At 37.8% G+C, this 24,652-nt stretch overlaps 1 protein-coding gene across 4 annotated transcripts in view; it reads right to left on the bottom strand.

Moving 5' to 3' along the window:
* Positions 1-491: 491 nt before the first annotated feature.
* Positions 492-24,652, bottom strand: part of SWT1 (SWT1 RNA endoribonuclease homolog) — a 74,293-nt gene continuing 50,132 nt past the window's right edge. For 3 of the 4 annotated variants that reach the window (XM_019738097.3, XM_088801630.1, XM_088801631.1), the window contains 3 exons: positions 14,078-14,144; positions 10,325-10,389; positions 492-769 (listed from right to left, as the gene is read on the bottom strand). In XM_019738097.3, the coding sequence (XP_019593656.3) occupies positions 634-769; positions 10,325-10,389; positions 14,078-14,144 (268 nt within the window). In that variant the 3' untranslated portion in view covers positions 492-633. The remainder of the gene's footprint in view (positions 770-10,324; positions 10,390-14,077; positions 14,145-24,652) is intronic. The other variant, XR_012492946.2, reaches the window with a different exon arrangement.

Below are 24,652 nucleotides of genomic sequence, written 5' to 3'. Positions count from 1 at the left end.
GGGAAACTCAGCACAGGGGTCCTCCCTGCTTTTCCCGTTAGACATGCATTGGAAAGTGACAAGCCTAGGGAAGAAAAGGCTGTTGTGGCAAGTTGCAGCTGAAGTCAAAATTCCACTTTCAGTAGCTTGGCGCAAGTGGCAGGGATGTGAATTATAGTTACCAGGTCTCCGTGGAAGACATTCTGATCATAAGCCCAGGGAGAGATTTCATCTGTGGAATGTGATGAGCAGGGTCGGTCACGCCCTAGTCCTTTCTTGGAGTTTGGAAGTGTCTCCGGTCAGGTAACCATATTGACGGCTGAGAGGGGAGCTAATGCGGTGCCTTCCTCAGATGCCACAGTGGCTCCTGTCCTGAGACGACTAAGGAGACGAGCGGCTCTCCTTTCCTTACACATCCTGGCTCAGTATCAGCAGCAGAGGTAGGAGGTGTTGTCAGCTTCAGAGGAGCTGAGCCCACAGCTTATCCCACAATGCACTAGGCTTTTTAGAGAACCTCAATGAGATTGTCAGTAACAGGCAATCACCTTTTTATACCTCTGAGACATTTCTCATGAGTCTCTTGGGTTTGGCTCAAAAGGTTGAAAGCTATTCTGTTGTTCCTGAAAACAAATGCAACTCCCGTTAAGTTACAAATCAGCACTTAGGCCTAGCGTTGAGCATGTCGTCACACCAGCCCCTGTTCCTGGCCTCCATGTAGACAGATGCATTGCACTGCTGCATGGTGTATTCCATCTCCACCAGCTGGCGGCATCCAATGGTTAACTTTTCCCTAGGAGATAAAGAGCTGTTAAATCCTGCAAGGCCGCTAGCTGGTCAGACACAGGAAAAAATCGTAATTCGACAGGGTATCAATGGGATCTGAAGTACATTCTTTGATATTCAAGAGAGAAAACCCCAAGAGTTGTGGTTCCTTAGCACAGACAAAGCAACATGGGATGATAAGCACTTAGAATCGTTCGCAGACAAGCAACATGTAGAATCCTGATTCAATTCCTAGAATTCAGGAATGCAGGTTCTCATGGCAGACCTGCTGCCGACAAGCCAAGTCGGGTGCTTGAAAACAGTCCCTTGTATGGTTTCCCTCTCCCAGCAGGAGATGGGCCGATGTTAACACGGTGCGTACGGATAACGAGAATCTTCGTTTTTTTCTGAGCCATGCGTTAAGGACGGATAACGAGAATTCTCGTTTTTACTGTTGACTCTTTTTACTTTGCACATTTTATTGAATTATTTGTGTTTCGTTAATAACAAAGGAAGCTGCTTTCTGCAGTATCACACCAGGAGGGATTACTAACATCATAAGTGAGTAAATCCTAAAAAATTCCATAGAAAAATAATAAATGATATAGAAGCATTTATGCTTTAAAGAGAAGAGTGCATTTTAAAGTAGTTTCTTTTAAAAACCTGCCGGAACAGAGGGGTATGAGGGATTTAAACCCCGCTGTACGCAACGTGTTAAAATGTTCTAATCCAAGGGATTAGCAACGCTGGAGAGTAGATCGTATATTTTTTTCTCTTATTTAGCTTGGGAGTTAAAGAACAGGTAGACTAGAGGCTACTAAGAGAATGCACCTCCCGACAGGAACAGACACCAGACAGCAGAGAGGACGTTGACAGACCTTCGACTCTTGAAAAGGATTGCTGAAATACTTCACCTAGCAGTTAACAAAATAATACTAATTACTCTAAACCAGAGGTGGGGAAGCAGGGAGTACCGCGTAGTACATCCCACGCCTACACACAATTTTACCTAACACGATGCCTACCTGGGCTCTCAAGAGTCTAGAGTCCAAATCTCATGGAAGGAAATCTACTTAAATGTACTGGGAGATGGTCTACATACATTTACGGAGAACACCCGGCATCTAGTACAGTGCCTGGCACAGAAGGTGCTCTAGAAACAACAGTTACTTGTATTACGTAAATTGCATTGTTATTACTTCCTCAGCTTCTACGTTATGGTCGCTCCGAGCCATCGCCAGGGTGTTGGGGAGGACCACCAGCGACTGCTGCCCACTGCACAACCCCCGCCCCGTGGATCCCTTGATATAGGGTGCAACGGAAAACATCAGGGAATAGGGTGAGAGGCAGTAGTGACGGTAAAACTAAATACACCATGTTTTGAGCAGCCTCCATTCCTGAAGCTGTGTGGTTTCTGTGAGTCTGATTAAAACCTGACTTGGGGCTTTGTGTTACTCTACTCCTATTTTCTATATTTAGATTGCTTAAAACTACTGTTATGTTGCTGCCAATTCTTCACAACTACTCAAAAATGATTTTCGGAACACTCTGAGAGATCCAAAATAGGAGAGGTATAAATGTTTTCTTCAAACTTAAAAATGCAACAAAAAGGGCAGGTCCTTATCCCTGTTCTCGGTTATTTATTCCACGTATGAATAAAACTCCTTTAGTAACTAGACTTTGAATCTATTTCTGTGTCTTTTCTTTTTATCCTTTTTTTTTTTTCTCCTCTCATAGTTCAGAGGTGAGCTCTCACTCCTCTTTTCGTCCTAGTGGCGTCTGGTTTCTGTATTTATATGAGTTACCATTCTGACAATGGATTATCACCTACAGATTCTGTTTCCTGCAGCAAGTTGTCATTGCTCACTGGGGAAAGTACTGAGTGCTTTTCATTGTGTATGTTCGGTCTATACTAGATTATAATCAAGAATTCTTGAGTTCCTTTTCCCTATGGCTTATATGTAGAATGGCAGAGTATTAAATGTGGGAGTACCTAAACACCTTTGCCTGCCATTCTGTAACATCTCCTGTGAGTCACCTCACCAGACACAAGTGTGAGAGGCTACCCATTACATATTTTGATATCTCTTAATTGCTCAAAAGTTTTTCCTTTACGTTGGGCCTAAAAAAACCCGATCTATCTGACCAAGTCTGCCTAAATTAAAAAGTCATTATCCCCTTTTCCTCCAATAATACAAATGTTTTATGTCTCTTATAGTGATCCTGTTTCTTTTTTTTCCAAACTAAACAATCCCAACTCTTAATCCTCCCTGGAACAGAGCTAAAGACTGGGGGTTGCTTCTAGTCCTGTAATTCTATGTTGTTCATGAGATTTCTGCGAAACTGCTGCTGTTTCTCTAAATTGTCCTATTACGGGTATCAAATTCCTTGACCAAATCTTAGGTCAAAATAACTGGAAATTTTATCAAATGAATTAAAAAAATAATTCCAGCAATTGTTTGATTCATTTCTATGGCTATTTTTGTCCAAATGGCATAGCAGTAGTGAATCTGATCTAATTCTAATTTTTGATGCAGTTTTTCCAAAATTCTTTCTAGGTACAATGAAGAAAGCCTACAATGGATATTTGTCTTACAACTTTCTGAACTTTTCTATACATTTGTAATGTGTATCTCAAAGAAAAATGGAATACAATGTAATCCTAATGTAAAAACAATATTTAATGCTAACATTATACTCAGCGATGAAAGACTGAAAGCTTTCCCCAAAAATTAGGAACAAGACAAGAAAGCCCACATGTGCATCTTCTACTCAACATTTAACTGGAAGTTCTACACAGCAATTATATGTGTGCGTGCACATACACAGAAATAGGCACAGAAATTGTAAACAAAGACATAAGATCATCTCTATAGATCCTAAAGAATCCACAAAAAAACTGTTAGCACAAATGAACTAATTCAGCTAAGTTGCAAAATAAAAGATCAACCAAATAATCAGTTGCATTTCTATATACTAACAAAGTTTGAAAAGGAAATAAAACAATTCCATTTACAATAGCATGAAAAAGATTAAAATACTTAGGAATAAATTTAACCAAAGATTTGTATACTAAAAAACTACAAAACACTACCAAAAGAAATCAAAGATCTAAATTAGTGGCATCCCATGTTCATGGATTGGAAGACTCAGTACAATAATACTCCCAAAGCAATCTACAAACTCAATGTAATTCCTATCAAAATCCCCAAAATCTTTTTTGCAGAAAGGGAAATACTGATCGTAAAATTCACACAGAATTGCAAGGGACCCCAAACAGCTAAATTTTGAAGAAGAAAAATAATGTTAGAGGACTCACAATTCCTAATTTTGAAAACTTACTAAGAAGCAACTTCAATCAAAATAGTATGGTACTGGGATAAAGACAGAAACACAGACAGATGAAACAGAATTGAAAGTCCAGAAATAAACCCTCACATATAAGGTCAATTGATTTTCGACAAGGGTGCCAAGACCATTCAATGGGAAAAGAATAATCTCTTCAACAAATGCTGCTAGGACAACGTGATATCCATGTACAAACGAATGAAGGTAGACTCCTACCTCACACCATATACAAAAATTGACTTAAAATGGACTGGTGACCTGTTAGAGCTAAAACTATAAAATTCTTAGAAAAAAAATTGGGGTAAATCTTCATGACCTTAGCTTTAGCAATGGATTCTTAGATATGATGCAAAAAGCCCAATCAACACAAGAAAAACACATAAATTGGACTTCATCAAAATTGAAAATGTTTGTGCATCAAAGAATACTATCAAGAAAGTGAGAATACAATTTACAGAATGAGAGAAAATGTATGCAAATTATGTACCTGAGAAGGGCTTAATATCCAGGACACAATAATATATCAGCTGCCAGGTGTCAAGGTGGTTAGTAAAGACAAGCCAAAAGGAACAATTAACAGTTTATTCATTTACTGTGACACTGCAAGCAAGAGGCCAAATGAGAAGCGCCATCTCCCTAGTGCTCTGTTTTCCCCACTGAATGCGCCAGGCAAGGGTCAGATGACATGTGGTACAGATGGGGGGGCAGCATCATCTCACTAAGACTCCTGCCTCTTCATGGACACAGGGGGCCAAGGGATAGAAGAAGGGTGTCTTAGACCATTCAGGCTGCCATAACAAAATACCACAGACTAAGGGGCTTATAAACAACAGAAATTTATTTCTCACAGTTCTGAAGACTGGGAAGTCCCGGATCAGGCACCAGCAGGGCACACTGTGGTGAGAGCCCTCTGTCATCACAGCACGAATCCCAGTTATGAGGTTTCCACTCTCATGACCTAATCTTACCTCCCAACGGCTCCACTTTCTAAGACCATCACATTGGGCAATAGGATTTCAACATATGAATTTTGGGGGGACACAAAACATTCAGACCACAGCAAAAAAGAGCTAGAAGCAGAAAGGCATTGAGTCAGAGTGGAGAAAAATACCTTAGCCAAGGCCCCCAAAATGAGGTCTCAGCAGAGATGCCTCAGCCAAAGCCCCCAATAAGGAGGACTTCAAATGGAGTTGCCTGGGCTAGGACCGCAGGTATGCATGTAAGCATGGCTGCCCGGGGGCAAGGGACGTCAGCCCTGCCTGCAACTCCAGCCAGACGACTGCAATGCATGGGCTGTGTACCACATCTGGTATAGGGAAGGCAGCCACCCCCAATGGAGCCTGCTAGATAAAGCCTTGTAACTGCCTGTGGTCAGGCCTGAAAGATGACACATAGGATTTTGGCCTGGAGCTGGATTCCTTGTAAAGGAGTCTTATAAAGAATCCTTGTAACTCAACAAGCCAATTAAAAGTGGGCAAAGGATTTGAATAGACATTTCTGCAAAGATAAACAAACGGCCAACAAACACATGCAAAGATGCTCAACATCATTAGTCATTAGGGAAATACAAAACAAAATCACAATGAGATAAAAGTTCGCAATCAATTAGGATAGCTATTAATAAAAATAAAAAAAAGGAAAACAAATGTTGTCAAGGATGTGGAGAAATTAGAACTCTCATCATTGCTGGTGAGAAGGTGAAATAGTACAGCTGCTGCGGAAAACAGTTCCTCAAAAAGTTAAACACAGGGTGGCTAGACGGCTCAGTTGGTTAGAGTGCGAGCTCTGAACAACACGGTTGCCGGTTCGATTTCCACATGGGCCAGTGAACTGCACCCTCTACAACTAGATTGAAGACAACGAGTTGCCACTTAGCTTCTGAAGGGGTGGCTGGATGGCTCAGTTGGTTAGAGCATGAGCCCTCAACAAGGTTGCCAGTTCAATTCCTGCATGGGATGGTGGGCTGTGCCCCCTGCAACTAAGATTGAAAACAGCAACTGGACTTGGAGCTGAGCTGCGCCCTCCACAACTAGATTGAAAGACAATGACTTGGAGATGATGGGCTCTGAAGAAACGTACTATTCCCCAATAAAATTTATTTTAAAAAATTTAAAAAAGTTAAACACAGAATTACCGTCTGACCCAGGAATTCCACTCTTAGGTATATTCCCCACCCCCAAGTTGGAAAGAATTCAAATACTTGTGCACAAATAGCAACACTATTCACAATAGCCAAAAAGTGGAAACAACTCAAATGTCCATCAAGAGATGATGAACAAAATGTGGTGCATCCATACGATGGAATATTATTCAGCCATGAAAAGGAACGAAGTGCCAATAGATGCTGCAATGTAGATGAACCTCAAAAACATCATACTAAGTGAACAAAACCTGATATAAAAAGTCGTATGTTGTATGATTCTATTTACAAGAAACATCCAGGATAGATAAATCCGTAGAGAGAGAAAGCAGATTAGTAGTTGCAGCGTCTGGGGGAGGGGAAAACAGAGAATGACTGCTCAGTGGGTATGGAATTTCCTATGGGGGAAGGGGATGACGGCAGTGTCTTGGAACTAGACAGAGGTGATGGTTACACAACAGAGTGAATGCACTCAAGGTCACTGAATTGTACACTTTAAAATGATTGTTAATTTTATGTAATGTGAATTTTACTTCAATTAATAAAAAACAAAAAAAGTACATTTATTTTGAGGTATCTTCTAACTATCACAAATAATAAAGTCAAATTTACTGTCAAGCACGACCGCCTCTATAGACACAAGAAAAATGCAATTCTTTTGTAATTAAAGCAGAAACATCCAGGGTCTAGATTATTTTTCTTTAAGGCTTTTTCCTGTCTAAGGCTTCTTGGACAGAGCAGGTCATTACTTTATCACAGAGGTTCTCAAACTTCAGCGTGCCCTGGAGACATTGTGAAACAGATTGCTGGGGTCCCCTCCAGAGTTCCTGATTCAGGTCTCGGGTGGAGCCTTAGCGTTTGCCTTTCGTGCAAGTTGCCAGGTGACGCGGACACACAGGTCCAGGAACCACAGCTCTGAGGTAATCTAGAAGACACTACCCATGGAGCTGCTTCCCAAAAGCACTTGCCACGAGGGAAAGAGAGCTTCTGATACGATGCCCTCAGGCGGCATGTCATTGGGGCATGCCAGGGACTTTATGAGGCTGATGTCACAAGCTAGTTTGCATTTCATGAAGAAAACAACTTTAGAGACTTGCCTGGCAAATATGCCAGAACACTCTGTCAAGAACCTACAGGGCAAACAAAGTGAATCAAGTAACGCTCCTGACTACTTTCTCATATATATAAAAGGTACCACACAAGATAGATGCTTGGTACTCTCTTTGATAATCTCACTAATCTTCCATCCTGAATTTCCTGAGCGAACTCCTCATGTACTCAGAACAAATAGTGCACACACCCCACTGGCAAGGCAAAGGTCTGTTGAAGAGTCTACAAACTACAGAAGACAGAAAACCCGGCTTTTAGATCTGAACACCAAGGTTCTCCAGTGTCATGGAATTCAACTTGGGATCAAAGCTATGTTCAATCTGAAACCTTATGTCCTTGCGTGATCAGAACCTATAACACAGTTTTATGTGCCTCGGCTACTTAACTGCCTCCCGAGTGCAGTAAGTATGGTGTTGGGCACATCCTCCTTCACAGATAATACTTTATAAAGCAAAACCAAAAATCAGCAAATTCAGACAATTTAAGGAATTGTTTTCCTTAACGGTCCCAAAGGTGGCCAGCTATCTGCCAAGTTAAAACCTTCTTCTGTTCTTACCTCTGAGCCACAGGAAAATTGCCGCCTTTTATCTATTGCATTTGGCTCTCTGTCTAATATGAACCACTGACACCAAAAGAACCTCTCTCTTTTAGCAGCTTATTTGAAAGTTGTGGGCTGAGGAGTACACCAAGGCCAATATGGGAGATAGCGTCACTGTAAATATGGCAAATAATTTTAAAACAAACAACAGAGTAACGAATCTAAAAGCTATTAACCAAAAACCTGCTGAACAGCAATTTCCATTTTTCAATGCATTCAAGATATTAGATATATTTGATTTCAAAACCTTCCTTTTGGATAGAAGAGGGAATTGATTAATATCATAGTTCAAATTCTTGGCATTGTAAGGGAAAGAAAACAAAGAGAAATACAAATACAACGGCTTTAACTGTCAACATTCAACTTTGGCCCGAGCACCCCCCTGCATCCCCCGTAACCTCCCAATGATTCTAATAGTAAGCTGAAGTCAAAATAATTTGCGACATCTGGTTGGAACCATCCTGCAAGGGACTCTGCCCTCCAAGTTATCCACAGAGAACTTTCTCCACCTTCAACAATATGGCTAAGGTTGATGCTTGATACAGACGTTATATTTTTGACACAAATCTCATGTACAAAAGCTTTAAATGTAAATTGGCTGTAAAGATCTATAAATAAGAGTCTAACTGATTGACAGTCTGAAGATTATGGTAAAAAAATCTCTCATGCCCAGCTACAACAGATAATGCATGTGCACTGGCTTCAGATTTTCTTGGAAAAATACTTGAATTTAATGAGTGAGCTTTCAGAGCTGTGTTGCTTAATAACGTGTCTGATGATCAATCTGAGTCTTCACCAAATACATTTATCATCTAGAGTTTTAACAGAAGTACCCTGATAGCTAACTTAGTCACAGCTCCTGCTCATAAAATTTTGTAGCCACACAGGTATATCTATCTGCACATTAAAAATAGCAAATAGTGAGTTAGGAATACGGTGGCATATTACATATTAGAGAAAATACAGTCAGTTCCGCTGCAGCATTGTTTTGAACACATGAATTTGCTCCAACACCACTATATTACAGAACAATGTGAGCATAATGCAAATGTCACATTTTCTTAGACACAATTTCAGCAGTGAGAAATGCTGGATGAACACACAAAACTGTACCCAGTGTACCCAAGCTTCGTAGGAATACACAAAATACACTCATGTACACGTCAGTCATATACCAGCTACCTCAGCTTTCTGTGTGGTATGAGCCACATCCATTGACATTTATGTGACTTTACACCCAATTTCAGATAACCCTCCTTCCAGCGCCTCACACTGGCCCACAAGCTGCAGCCCTTCCAGTGACCACTTCCATAAGCAAACTTCAGCTCTTTTGTAAGGTAGTGTCAAATTTACTATAGCATTGATGTATTTCCTAACCATTTAATGTGGGTAAAGCTGCGATTCCATTTTGATGTTTTAATGCGTCCCTTAAGTTTTTGAGTGATATGCCCCAGCACCATTTTTCCCATAAGCCCTGTGGTTTTTACTGCATGATTTTGCATAGTGCAGCAGTGATATTTAGGAAAGCATATGTCATGTTATAACACAACTGACTGTAAACCAACTACGGCTCCATGCCCCAGCATGGATGAATCTCAGTGTTGAGTTAGAAAAAAACAGTGCGGGGGGGGGGGGGGGGGGCAGACGGAATGCGAATGGAGGGCAACACTGAAAGGGTTAAATAGGTGTTTGCTCTTCCGGAATCTGTCTGGGCCCAGGATTGAAGGACTTCAGACCTATACCTGTGTATACAGGAATCAGATTTATACTACCACTTTGTTGTTACAAGGAATGCTATAAACCAAATTATCTTTTTAAGGACTAGAGATAGTGTGACACCATTAAGTTCAAAAACAGGTGATATTAATGAACATATTTTTAATGATACATAATACCTAGTAAAACCATAAAGAATGAAAATTATAAACACAAAATCACTAGGGAGAGGATGGAAGAGGAGATATAAATAAGGATGGGTAAAGGTCTATTTTGTCAACTGAATGGTAAGCATGGGTATTCTTTATACAACTGGACTTCAAAACATGGTAGGGGGACTGGAAGCCTCTTTCAAAGGGTATGTGAACTCAAACAGGTCAAAGCTGTTTTCATAATAAGACCCTCTTTGGGGGTCTTCATTTTAAAATATAAGGCAGTCTTGAGGTCAAAAAATTTTAGAACCACTTTAAACCTTACACTGCTACACCTACACACACACACACACAAACACACACACACGGCTCTTTTGCATGTATGAAATATTTCATAGTAATAAAGGTAAAAATAAATCACAGTGTAGTGAACACATAAAAAAGAACCACAACCACGAAGTAGTGCTGTACGTGCGAAAAGCTTGGTATAACGGTACACCTATATATAGATATACTTACCGATACTCAGTCTGCGAAACACAGTCATAAAGTTCCTGGGCAGTAAATTTGACATTTTTATTTACCTGAAAAGAACCAAGATACACTTATTAAAAACGCACACTGAATCAAATGAGGGGTAAAAGCACCATTAGAGTGGCCTATATTCTAAGGGAGCAGGATGCCGAGTTTCTAGTTTTCGCATAAAAAGAACAAAGCAGTAGCAATCAGAAGGTCAGTGACCACATGCTAACACTGAACTATGTGTAAAAATGCTAGTCCTGTTGTCACAACCTAATCTGTTCATAGAACAAGAAGTGAGATGAACCTGGGGTTAGTGGGAACCTTAAAGCAGCAGACAATCACTTTGCAGATCCAATGGACAGAAAAAAAAAAAGTACTCCATGAAACACTAAATTGTACTACTGCTGGCTTTTACCAACATATTCATGCTTCAATTAGCCTAGCCTCTTAGAAGATTTCTAACATTTAATATTTATTTTCTAAGAAAAGTAAATGAATTGTAAAAAAAACTTTTAAATAACTATACCTTAAGGGCTAGAGTAGATTTGGGTCTAGTAGGTAGAATACCATAAGCTGAAACAGTTTATATCTTGAACATTAGAAATAATTCAAGCTGAAAGAAAAAGTCAAGTATTCAATTTTAACAATATTTGAATACTACGGCTGACCCTTCTGAAAGTTATTACTGAATAACCTTCATTTTCATTTAAATACAAAGATGATAAACTGTGTGGAAACATCTGTCTATTTAGGAAAAAGTATGATGTATAGACATTTTCTAAAGAAATATATTTTTCAGGCTATCGAGACCTAAATATTTTAACTAAGATGTTTAAGTTCATAAATATCTATGATAATTCAGAGACATAATTTACAAAAGTATAAATATAAAAGTCCATCATACAAAAACTAGTTGTGGCACACACGTGAGGGACACAGTGAGTCTCCGTATTTCTTGGGGCTTACTACTACTGAGGTAGGCTATATTCTACTTCTGTGCAGGGGAGAATCTGGACACTGGTAGAGAAAATTTTGATCAGATAACAACAAATAGCACAGTGCCTAAATTTTCAGAAACTCTGAATTAATGAAAGGAAACTGAATGAGTCTATCTTTTATTCAATTTACTTTTTTAAAATATTTAAAATATTATTAGCTGGTATGAATTTTTTGGTGGGGAAAAAATGTCTCCAATATGATTTAATCAACACTAAAGATTTATATCATCAAAGTTTTGTATCGTGTTTAGGGCATCACTTATTACCAAAAGTTCCATGAGCGTCTTCAGTATTTTCACAAGAAATTCACCGTATTTGTGTAGAAAATGTTTTATTCACTGAAGGTTAAAAATATAGTTTTAAAATATAACATTTTAAATACATATAATCCTAAATTTGTGTTTATAATTAAGATTATATATATTTAATGTTACTTAGTTATATATAATATTTAATAGATTTAATAAATGTATGAAATTGATATGTAATTTATCATAATTTTTTAGGTACTTGATGATTTTTATTAAAAGAATCTTCTAAAAATATCCTAACATATACATTTAGAGTTAAACTATCAATCGTTCCAATTCCTACTTCTTTACATGTTCTGCCCTGGTCTCAGGGCTTTTGATATTGTCACTAGTGCCCCAACACGCCAGGACCTATTAACACTGCGGAAGTCTGATCAGAGGATGCAGGGAATAATCTTTTCCCCATCAACTGCTGAGAAGTCAGCTAGAGAACTGATCCTGAACTTGATATAATATGAATACAAACCAGTTCCTTTAGACAGTTAGAAAAATGAATATCTAGATGACTCCTTAGTTTCAAAAGCAATCATCCACATAATTTAAACGCTTACCCAGAATACATCTGGGTGTAAGGATGATATGGCTCCAGGTCGTAGACGACTTACAAAGTAGGCAGTTGATTTATTACTAAAAAGAGGAACACTGAAATACAAATTCATGACGTACATCACAGGCTCTATCTAGCCTGAAAGATCTTGTTTCTTCATAGTCATTAATTTTGATTCACGACATTTTTAATTACTTATATTGCGAGATTTTAAATTAGACTGTTAAATATTATTTCTATGCTCAACTGCATAATTTGAATCCCCAGGGAGCAAACAGCTAAAAGATGCCTTTGTCAGTAAACATTAGCGCTATGACTATAATGTCTATGGTGGAACTGGTGTTACTAATTCTTTACAATGAATGCCGAATATTAGAAATGGCTATATTATTTTTAATTCTTAAAAATTCAAGAACAAAAGGCAAAGGTTAAATATAACAATAGCCAAACATCTTTAAAAATTTAGGTAGTCCTATCACTGCTGATATGAGACAAATATTTCCAATGTAGTAACTGATATAAAGAAGTTCTGCTAAGAGAAATGATTTTAAAAATATGGGAATTAATTCCATATATTATTTTAATGTTAGGTATTTTCTCCTGATATTCTCAGTGATAGGAAGCACTAAAAAGACCTATGTCCCAGATTTTTCTAGGGTATGTGATTTAAAACTTGTCCTGTCACTTCCACAACTATATTTTTTATTGTCAGAATGACTCAATTTGAACTTCAGAAAGTACGAAGAAGTAATTAAATGAATCATCTCAAAAGAGGAAATTCTCATGTGGTTTATAGTATTCAGGCTGATTTGTTTAAAAAGCACGCAAACATTATTGTTTCCTTAAATAAACTAGGTAACACTTGCTGAAAACTTACTCTGCGCCAAGTACTGTTTGGAGCATTTTGTAGATATTATTTAGTCTTTAAAGAATACTACAATGTAGCTACTGATGTGATTCCCATTTCCCAGATGAAGAAACTACAACAAAGAGAATTAAATAACTCTTCTAAGAGCATACAGTTAATAGGTGGCAGAACCAACATTTGAACACAGGTCGTTTGGCCTCAGAGCCTGTGTTCTCCATCACAAGGTTCTTAACGTCAGATATGACAAACAAAAAGTTAAATAAAGAGCTAACAAGAAATAAAAGTGAAGAAATATATTTAAAGGCGTTTGACTCCATAAGAAATGTGAGACCCGAATATGCATTCCTTGATAGCATCTTAAAAATTACACACACACACTCACACACTTGAGGAGAAAGAATATATGGGAATATGGGCAAAGAGCTTTGGGTAAACAGAAACTGAGGCTCAACAGAATACTTTCCTTGGATCAGCAAGTATGAGGACAGCATGCAGGTTAATTTACAAAATACACTGGGGCTTCACCACGGCTCTAACTCTGGGGTTTGTGCTGCTGCTACAGAGGAAACTGAACTATAGTTTCCTTTTCAGTACTCAGTGGTTCTTGTGGAGAGGTGATTCGTCTCCCCAGGGGCCACTGGGGTACGTGAGTTGGGGTGGCTGATAGGGTGTGTTTGACTGTCACAATGACTGGAGGAGCTACTGGCCTGTTGTATCTGAGGAGCAGGGATGTTAAACAACCTGCACAATGAAGAAATAACTTGTTGAAAATGCCAACAGCACCCCTGATGACAAATAATTCTGTGTTGTTGAAAGTGTAATATTATAAGACTCTATGTTTTTGCTTAGAGAACAAAAAAAAGAAAAATTAAGTATGTCACTGGCAAACTTTTGTGGCATTCAAGAATTTAAAGCAAGTATCAATTAAATAGCATTCCATTACATTTTAGAACTTTACCATGTTTATTTCTATTGAAATTTGTTTATGGTGGAAATATGGTAAACATTTAAAAATATTTTTCATACCTCATACTTGATTAGGAAGTTATAAAGGGTCTCAACATCTTGGTAATTACTGTTGGGGGCCAAAATCCTAAAAAATAAAATATAATAAAAACAAAAGAGGGGGAATGAATGATTTAAGAAAAAGACAATACCTGAACTTTTCCTCAAAAATGTATCCATACTGTGAGAAATAATTTACTGTATAATAAGCTTATTAAAATCTTCGTAACTTTTTTGGTTTTTAAATCAATTAAAAATTATAAAACCACGAGCTTAATTCAAAAGAGATCAATTTATTAAAATATTTTTGCTTATTTATACTAATAGTTATCAACAACGATATGCAGTCTGTGAAATTATAGTTCTCGTTTTGAGTTACAACGATACAGATTTCTCAAAAGGTACATAGAAATGTGAAGTGCTTTTACACTTCATATCTTTTAAGCTGCATAAAAGCTTGAAGATTCCCCACAGAAATGTTCATCCAAGCCAGGCAACTGATTTAACTATCAGACACATTAAAGAAATCCTAATAAAATATTTTGTGACTACATTCAAATAACACTGTTTGAACTATCAGCCTAGCATTCTACAAAAAGGCATTAGCAATCAGACTATTACTAACACTGATGCATAAAAATAACATAAATTATAAATATATAAATAACACAAAAACAAAAATAACAAATGGATACAAGGAAGAAATCAAAATAAACAAAATGAAAGAACGTATTTCTCCTTCTAGCAGTAAAGTAGTAATTCTCATTTCCTTCTACTATTTCTTAATCCTTTCAGGATGAAGAATTGTTTTCTTCTGAAAAAAGGAAAGCAGTCCCTTTGCTATGATACAGTGATTATTAGCAATGTCTGCCTGGGTTTGTTGAGCTGTGCGACCTTGGGTGAGTTCTGTGTGACTTACTTTCCTTGTCTGTCAAATGAATGGTAATAGTCTTAACTTCACAGAGTTATTGTGAGAATTAAATTAGCTACTGTAAGAAAAGCCTTTATACCAGTGTCTGATACTCAGTAACCACTATATGTCAGTTATAATAGTAACAACAACTATATCATCATCTAATAGTTTCAAGCCACAGAGCAAGTGCATCAAGTTCTAACTAACGAGAAATCAAGCACCACCTCAATTAATCCTTAAATTCCAAATGCCTTTTTCATTACAACAATGTCTCTAGGTCCTCACATCCTTGCCAATGCTTGATATTGTCAGACTTTAGAGTTAACCGATCTCAATAACCTTATTCGATCTTTAAACTATTTGGCCTTTATTAGACTTATGGGAGAGCTTTCATAAAGACTTTTTTTTAGGGCCGGCCCGGTGGCTCAGGCGGTTAGAGCTCCGTGCTCCTAACTCCGAAGGCTGCTGGTTCGATTCCCACATGGGCTAGTGGGCTCTCAACTACAAGGTTGCTGATTCAACTCCTCGAGTCCCGCAAGGGATGGTGGGCTCTGCCCCCTGCAACTAAGATTGAACACGGCACCTTGAGCTGAGCTGCTGCTGAGCTTCCGGATGGCTCAGTTGGTTGGAGCCTGTCCTCTGAACCACAAGGTTGCCGGTTCGACTCCCGCAAGGGATGGTGGGCTGTGCCCCCTGCAACTAGAAAACGGCAACTGGACCTGGAGCTGAGCTGAACCCTCCACAACTAAGACTGAAAGAACAACAACTTGAAGCTGAACGTTCAGAACCCTCCACAACTAAGATTCAAAGGACAACAATTTGACCATTGTTCCCCAATAAAGTCCTGTTCCCCTTCCCCAATAAAATCTTTAAAAAAAAAAAGAGTTTTTTTTTTAGGATACAGTCAAATTTTTAAAGGGGTCATATTCCCTTGGAGGAGAAACACACAGAATATCTTTAAGAATATACAAAACTCTACATTAGAATATCATTTCATGGAAAACTTTTCCTCCCAACAAGTAATTTTAAAATAGCAATCATCTCCTAACCCAAACAAACACAGACAGAGGATAATATACTACATAGGGAGGGTCCATAATTTACTTTAAAAAAAAAACAAAACAAAACCACTGAGGTAAGTTAAATAATCTCTTACAAAGGCAATGGAAAAAAATAGCATGTTCTAACTATGTATGTAACCTAGTGTAAACAAACTATCAGCGATGTGGAATAATTACACCTATTCATTTTTGTACCTTTGGAAATATCCAAACTGTGTATAACAGAGGGTAAGGAAATTAGATAAAACAGGTGTTTCATATTAAGAGCCTTATAATTTCCAAGCTGATTATCACAAAAGAAAGTACTTCACTAGAAAATAAAAGTAACATTTGTCTGTCCTGAAATACTTTGCAGAAAAACTGGGTTTAGGTAAATTAGTCATTTATCTATAATAAAAAGTCACAGCCAAAGTAAGAAATAAAGAAAGTAATTACAATATCCTAGTTTTCCCAGCAAAAAAGAAAAGGAAAAAAATTTAAACTCCCAATCTGGTTTTATTTTTTTAAAACAGTTTTACTGAGGTACAGTTTACATACCATAAAATTCACTCATTTTAACAATTCAATGACTTGTAATAAATCCACAGAGCTGTAGAGAAATCACCACAATCTAATTTTAGAAGGCTTCCTGCACCCAAAAAAGATCCCTCATGCCCATTTGCAGTCATTCAGTGTTGTCACCTCCATCCCCAGCTCCAGGCAACCACTAATCTACTTAGCTTCCCTTTAGAGTTGCTGTTTTGGACTACACTGTTTCTGTCTATAAGTTCTTTCCTTCTTACCATCACAAAAGCACAGCTGTAACTATAAATAATACCATCTACAATACAGAGCCCGGTACATGAGGCAAACTCCAGTGGATACTAGCTAAACCTCACAATATACTTGGTAAGTAAAAAGGCAAGATGAATAACAAAGATGCCCACATCAGCACAAGAGCCCCTTTATTTTCTCATTCAAGAAATATTTGAGACCTACTATGAGCCAAGCACACTGTTCCAGGCCCTTGGATACAACAGTGAACAAAAAGACAAAGATTCAGAGTAGACAAAAGCATCACAGTGCTAAAGAGCCTAGGAAAGAAAAAAAATCCTGACCAAGCACAGAATAATGAAGAAAAAATATCTCCTTCTTGTCCATTTGTCAGTCTCTTCTTCACATTTTCCAATTGCTACTTGTAAACAAACTAGGTTACTAGTTATTTCTGCGATGAAACACAGCAATTTTAAGTTACTGAGAAAGAAGTTATTTGCTCCAAATGTAAACACTTGATTATTTGACAAAATAGCACAGAATTATATTCTAATAAAGAAAGGTTTATTTGTATGTCCGTATCATTCACAGATATATTACTGCTATTATCAGAATAAAACTACACATTATTTCTTAAAACTAGAATATATTATGCACTATAGGATTCAAAATTGTTATCCTCAAAGAATGTTTTGAGGTAAACTGAGCTACAAATAGACTAGAAAATCTTTATTAAAATACACTCAGTTTAGAGTTGAATTTAGACCTCATTAGGTCCTATGAACTTTGAGTTTATGAGAATGAATTTGATCTGGTATAAAAAAAAGTTGCCAACTTTTACTAAGCATAAGTACAGCTTGTGGAAATACACAAAAAATAAAATGGAGGAAAATAGTTTATGGACTTTCATGCCTTAGTAATTCCCCACGCAAAAATTCTTGAGAGGTCAGCCTTCTCTATAGCTTTCTTTTTTTTCCCCCTTATACCAGTATGAAGACAAAAGACTCTTTGAATCAAAGTCATAAAGTTATCCTTCAACGGCAACTTTTAAAAAGAATAAAACAATGAAAGAATTAACTCTTAGAAGAAATGAAAAAGTTTTCAGTAAATAGCCATTTTTTGTTTAATTTACAAATATATCCACATTTGTCCTTTCAAGAAAAATTCATAACAATAAGTATCAAATGCACACTATTTTCTCAAATGTAAATTATTCTACACACTAAGGACTATAAAAGAAAATTAAAAGACATGGTTGCCTGTCTTCAAGTTGTATATTATCTTGAAAGTTCACTTTTAGAATTTTGGAATCAGAATTAGGGAATAGACATCTGAAGTAGGATTTAATCTGTAGCTCACAGATTATTTGCAAACCAAGTCTGATCTGAATGTACTTTAGTTTCTTTTATAAAAGCATCAACAATAATACTGAATGCATTATTGAACACTTACTAAAAGTCTGATACTGCTTACATATATCATCTCTAACGCTTTTAACACCCCGAATTTAGTTATGTGACCTTAATCAAGTTATCTACTTTTCTGCACCTCAGCTCCTCACCTGTGAAATGAGAAAGTAATATTTACCATATAAGATTACATGAACTAAATAATGTATCTAAACTTAGGTACTTAGCACAACAAAGCTTAGTACAATGCCTAGCTCTATCAATAAATACTAGATGTTATGAAAACAATTTTCAGATGCAGAAACCAAGGGTTAGAGTTGTTAAAACCTTGCCCAAGATTACAGGGAGTGGTGGTAGGTATGCAAATCTCTTTTGGTTTGACTCTGGAAACTATGCTTTTTTACTAATAAAAAGGATAACCATCACCATCTTCTTGCTTTTAAATGATTTTATGACATAAAGTTCTTTTATAATAAAGAATTTTGTTTGTAAGCAAAAAAAAACCACTGCCTTTTCTCAAATGCTCTGGAGAACTATTTTTGTTATGTATGTTTGAACACTAAATCTTGGTAGTTGTTTTCTCTTTCTCAAAGCCACAAAGGAAGTCAGTAGCAGAACCAACACTACAAGTCCTAACTCTTAACCACATAAGCACTTTGAGTTTTCTATTTATGTGAGTCATTAGCATTCAGTAGGCAACAGACTAATCAGCATTAAACAAGCTGCATTACGATCTCACCAGTGATACCAGGTAAATATCAATGTATCTCTTTTAACATTTAAATTAGGATTTTAAAAAGTCAAATAAAACTTGTTTCCTATTTAGCAAAAATAAAACTAGAGTCAGAGATGGAGAAAGAAGTCTAGAATATTCAAGTTTAGTATCTAATTCTATGAATTCAAAAGAAGAGAGAGCATGTTCTTGGCTATTTATAGATTGTAACTTACATCCCACAGAACTGAATAAATTATGCTCCGTACTGGCAAGACAGTTTTACATTAATATTTGAAATAGTTTTTGAGAGTGTGAAAAAAAATTAAAGTTTAAAAAGAAATTACATGGCTTATTTCACTCAGCATAATGTCCTCAGGGTTCATCCATGCAGCATGTGTCAGAATTTCCTTCCTTTTTATGACTAAACAATATTCCATTGCATACACAGACCACATTTTGCTTACCCATCCATCGATGGACATTTGGGTTGTGTCCACATTTTACCTATTGTGAATTATGCTGCTATGAACATTGGTATGCAAGTATCTCTTTCAGACCCTGTTTTCAATTTTTCTGTATATACTTGGCGTAGTCAACATGGTAGAGATCGACAGTAGAATGGTGGCTGCCAGGGGCTGGGGGAAGGCGGAAATGAGGAGTTACTATTTAATGGAAACAGAGTTTCAGTAATACAAGATGAAAAGAGTGACGGAGATGGATGGCAGTGATGGCTGCACAACATTATGAATGCATTTACTACCACACTAATATTAGGTTGGTGCAAAAGTAACTGTGGTTTTTGCAATTATTTCTAACCTTTTAAACCACAATTACTTTTGCACCAACCTAATACATTTTCAGGTACACTTAAAAATAGTAAAGATGGTAAATTATGTTTGTTATGTGTATTTTATCCCAATAAAAATATTGGAAAAAAGGCAATTACATGAAGTAAAAATGCTTGTTTACAGCATTATTTTAAAAACTCATTTTATATTCTCTAAAGCTAAGAACTGATTCAAGACTTAAATATCATTATGAACCACTATTACATCATTCTGCAGGATACAATAGTTTATTCAGCATCTACCGCGGTGCCAGGGGCTGCTGAACAAATGCTATCTCCTTTAATCTGCAACTATTACAAAGTCCATTTTACAGATTAGGAAACAAATACAAAAAGTTTAATTCACCTCCTGAGGGGCCAGAGCTAATAAAGGCACGGAGATGGCAACCAACTCCAGAGCATTCTGACCCTCCAAGCTCTGTTGCTCTCATTTTAATGCAGTCACGTGCTTGGACAATACCATCAAACTGGAGTTTGCTGATGGGATTTAAGTTGTATTACTGAGAAACTGGGTGAAAATTTATCAAATCAACAATGAGGAAACACTCATCAGGAAAAAACAAACCATCCTGGATCTTAAGAGTACCTTTTTTTGGTCATTTATTACAAATAAAAGTAAAATCATCTTTCTAGAGTTAATTTGTTGAATTCAGCTATGCAAATGAGAGCTATCTATCAGCACTAGAATTCTAAAGAACACCATATAGAATTGAAATTGGTAAAAAGAAAAAAAATCAAATTAAATCATTTGAACAAATTTAAACAAAAATAAATTATTTTATGTTCCTGCTGTCCCTTCAGAGACAAATAACTTTGCAAGTTGATTATACTAATTACATATAAATATTAAATATAGGAACTTTAGAGTAGTGTGGACAAAATAATTAAAATTTGATCTAGTCAGAATACTAGAAATCTTTTTTTAAAAGTTGGTGGTGGCGGGTCTGCCTGGTGGCTCAGGTGGTTGGAGTGCTGAGCTCCTAACACCAAACAACGGTTCTCTGTGGAGCTGGGCTGCCGTGAACAGCAGGTCGGCGTGGGCTGCCGAGGGCTGCTGAGGGCTGCTGTGAGCTGCCAACCGACTGATGACTGGTGACCGACTGCCTCAGCTGGGGGGAGCGCCAGGCTCATAATACCAGCCTGCGTCAGGGAGCGGTGTCCTACACAACTAGACTGAGAAACAACGTCTTGAACTGGAGTGGGGGGAGGGGGGGGAGGCGGAAAAAAGAGGGGAAAAAAAAGTTGGTGGTGGGAAAAAGAAGGGTTTATCATCAAATTTAATGACTGCACTTGAAATTTAATTATAAAAGCAATTCTGTAGAAGGAAACTATTTTGATAAAGGAAAAAAATTATAGGCCATACATGTGGGCTAGACATAAACATACACACAATTAAAATGTACTTACAAATACTACAGCTTTCTCTTAATTTTGCAGAAAGGTTAAAACATAATAAATATCCATATACTTTCACTAACCCTGTCTCCTTTCTGGGTGACCAGCCCTTCCTTCAGTGACTCTTCTACATTGGCCTTTAAGTATAATAATGGTTATGATCACAGTCTCTCTGCTTGAGTTCAAATCAGTCCTACCACTTTCCAGTTGAACGGCATCAAGCATGTGACCTTACCTCTCTGTGCCTCAACTTCTCATTTGTCATAAGGACAACAACAATACTTATCTCACATGGCTGTTACGAGAATTATATAAGTTAATATATATAACATACTTAGCTCAACAAAACGTTAGCTATTATGATTATTCTATCTCTCTTCTTAAAAACACCACCAATTATCACTGTATCTTGTCAACTGAGAACTAAATGAAATTCAGTTCATACTGTTTGGGGACTTGTTCTCTTCTTGTAAGGCCTGCCCAGCAGTGAAATTTTATGTGATTTATAGAAATGGTAATTGTCTTCTCTCCTTAGCCCTGGATATCCATGTAAACATCAACAGAAGTCAAGAAAAACGTAAAGCGTAAGCTCTCCAACATGTACCTATAACATTTTCAATCCCTCCTAATTATTTTACATAAGGTTAAAGTGGAGCCAAATTCTAACAAAACCATGATTATTATCAATACAGAGCCCAACTTGTAAAATATGCTCTGAACATGGGGGAACATGTCCTATCCACTGGCTGCCAGCTGCCAACTAGAAGAGAGCAGACTCTTTCACACTGCCAGGGTCCAGGAGCACCCCTGGAAATCAAAGGTGTCACTCTGATAATGGCAGCCATATTACTGCATTTGCTTAGCTGTGTTGGCCAGCCCAGGACACAACCCACATATCCCTCGTCTGTTTCATCTTCACATGACTTTCTGTCAATCTATGGGAACTGAGGTCAATGCTACAATTGATTCCCAGTAAAGTCATGGGAAGTGGAGTTAAAATATCTCGCATCTCTGAATGATGAAAAGACAACCTGTGTTGTTACCAAAAGCCCATCTCACTAACTAGGTTTAGTGTTCAAAACCATCTTCAGGAAAATCTTAACTGTGCCCACAAAGCAGCATATTCTTATGTTGGCTAACAAGTTTATGAAGGTAAGGTTGTTCTAACTGCAAATCCAAGCCTCTGTCACATCTTCTGTGAAACAATAGTCAAGTATTGGATGGATGGATCTTCATTCACAACAGCAGAGACATTTTGGCAAAGAGGTCTGGAAGGGGCTGGTGAAGCTAGGGCAGAAGCCCCTGGGATCCTGTACCACTACTCAGGAAATTCTGAAAACTGCCAGCCATCACGTGCCCCAAGAGTCCTCTCACAACACTCCGAGTTTCCTCAAAGCCAGCACTCATTTTTGTTACTGGGCCTTGGCTACTGTTCTGGGCTGAATTGTATTCCCCTGTCAAATTCATCTGTCAAAGCCTCGACCCCCACTATCTCAGAATGTGACTGTCTTTGGAGACGCCTACAAAGAGGCGATGAAGTTAAAGGGAGGCCATTAGGGTGAGAGCCCTAACCCAACCTCTCCTGTGTCCTTAGAAACAAGGAGGAACTTGGGACGCACAGACACATCAGGAATGGACACGCACAGAAGAAGAACTGCATGAGAGGCAGCAAGCAGGCGGCCATCTGCAAGCCAAGGAGAGAGGCCTCAGAGGAAACCACCCCAGCCAGCAGCTTGATCGTGGACCTCAGCCTCCAAAACTGTGAGGAAATCATTTTTTCTGTTGTTTCAAACACCCCCTCTGTGGTATTTCATTATTGCAGCCCCAGCAAATGAATACAGCTGCCATCCCTAATTAGTGGTGGCCTTGCATTTGGGGATCCATGACCTCATGGTTAGAAGCAAGACGGAGTATCTCCCACAATATGATATAAAAGTCACTGAGTAGTTAGTTGCCACATCACTACTTTATTCACTTTGCTTTGCAGCGTTATGCTTCCCGCTGAATGACAAGCTTACCACTTGAGATGGTGCCGCTGGACGCCAGTTCTATGCACAGCGCTAACAAGGTACTGAAGGGGCCGGAGGAGTCTGACAAACTGGCTCATCTCTCTGCTCCTTAGCCCCCTGTGGGGCTCAGTGAGGTCTTCAGTGAGTCCTACGCCCACTCTAAGACCAGATACTGACAGCTAAAGCTGCAAAACAATCACAGGTTCTAATACTTCATGAATGTTACTTCCTAACTGATGAATCCCACCTCACCACTGGGCACCTACTATCTTTCCGTTGTAACATGGCACATGGGATCACGAGGAAGTAACCCAGCCAAGATAAGAGTTCAGAGTGAAAGAAACAAAAAATTGAATTATCTTGTGCTCCCACCAGTTACTGCTATAAGATCTCAATATACCCCACCAGGGCTGAGACACAATTCTTTTACTGCCTCATGACAAGCATGCCTCACTATATACAGAAATTGTTGATAATATATCAAAAAAACATTAGAGAAATGTTCTCATCAGGAGAACCCCCGGGAAAAAAATTGAAGAGTAAAAAATCCTTTGGTGATATGAGTACGTTTACCTGTAATTGATCAACATTGAAAGTACACCTTTTAAAATACATTAAACTTTTTATAAAGAGGGCAAACCGAATCACAAGACACCTTCGCACAGCCATTAGGATGGCTACTATTTAGGGGAAAAACAAAACAAAACAGAAAATAACAGGCCTTGATGAAGATGTGGAGAAACTGGAACACTGGTGAATATAAAATGATATAACCGCTATGGAAAACAGTATAATGGTTCCTCAAAAACTTAAAAATAGAATTATCACATGAAACAGCAATTCAACTTCTGGGCATATATCTTCAAAAACTGAAAGCAGAGACTCAAAGAGATACCTGCACACCCATCTTCAGAATAGCAACCTAACTGTCCCTCAACAGATGAATGAATGAACAAAATGTGATATAGGCGTACAATGGAATATTATTCAACTTTAAAAAGGAAGGATTCTGACACATGCTATAACATGGATGAACCTTGAAAACATTATATTAAGTAAAATAAGCCTGTCACAGAAGGACAAATACTACATGATTCCACTTACAAGAGGGCAGACGCTGCCCAGCAGAAAGGCCTTTTCGAGGAACCAGAAGTTTTAGAATTACTGAAGGGAAAAGGTCAGCAATAACTTCATGTGTCATTTTTTCTTAACTTTATTTTTTTCTGTAATTCTGACTTTATTATGAATAGCTGTATCTTTCCATATATTATCTAAGAAACAGTTATGCTGATTTGACCCTTTGTTTCCTCAAGGAAACCAAAAACAGTCTCTTCCCTGACCTTGTGATGTCCTTCTGCGTTTCTGTTCCTTACCTCCAAGTCCCGCCTTGTCCTACTGGTAACTGACATCTGCCCCAACACTCGTGAAACTGCCACTGGCAAACTCACCAGTGACTTCTAAGTTACTCCATCTAAAGCACCTTTTAATCTTAAT

The sequence above is a fragment of the Rhinolophus sinicus genome, chromosome 11 (assembly GCF_057876585.1).
Source record: "Rhinolophus sinicus isolate RSI-liver-muscle chromosome 11, RSI-T2T, whole genome shotgun sequence".
NCBI lineage: Eukaryota > Metazoa > Chordata > Mammalia > Chiroptera > Rhinolophidae > Rhinolophus > Rhinolophus sinicus.
Note: the sequence above shows the minus strand (reverse complement) of the source record. Positions and strands in the feature narration are given on the sequence as shown.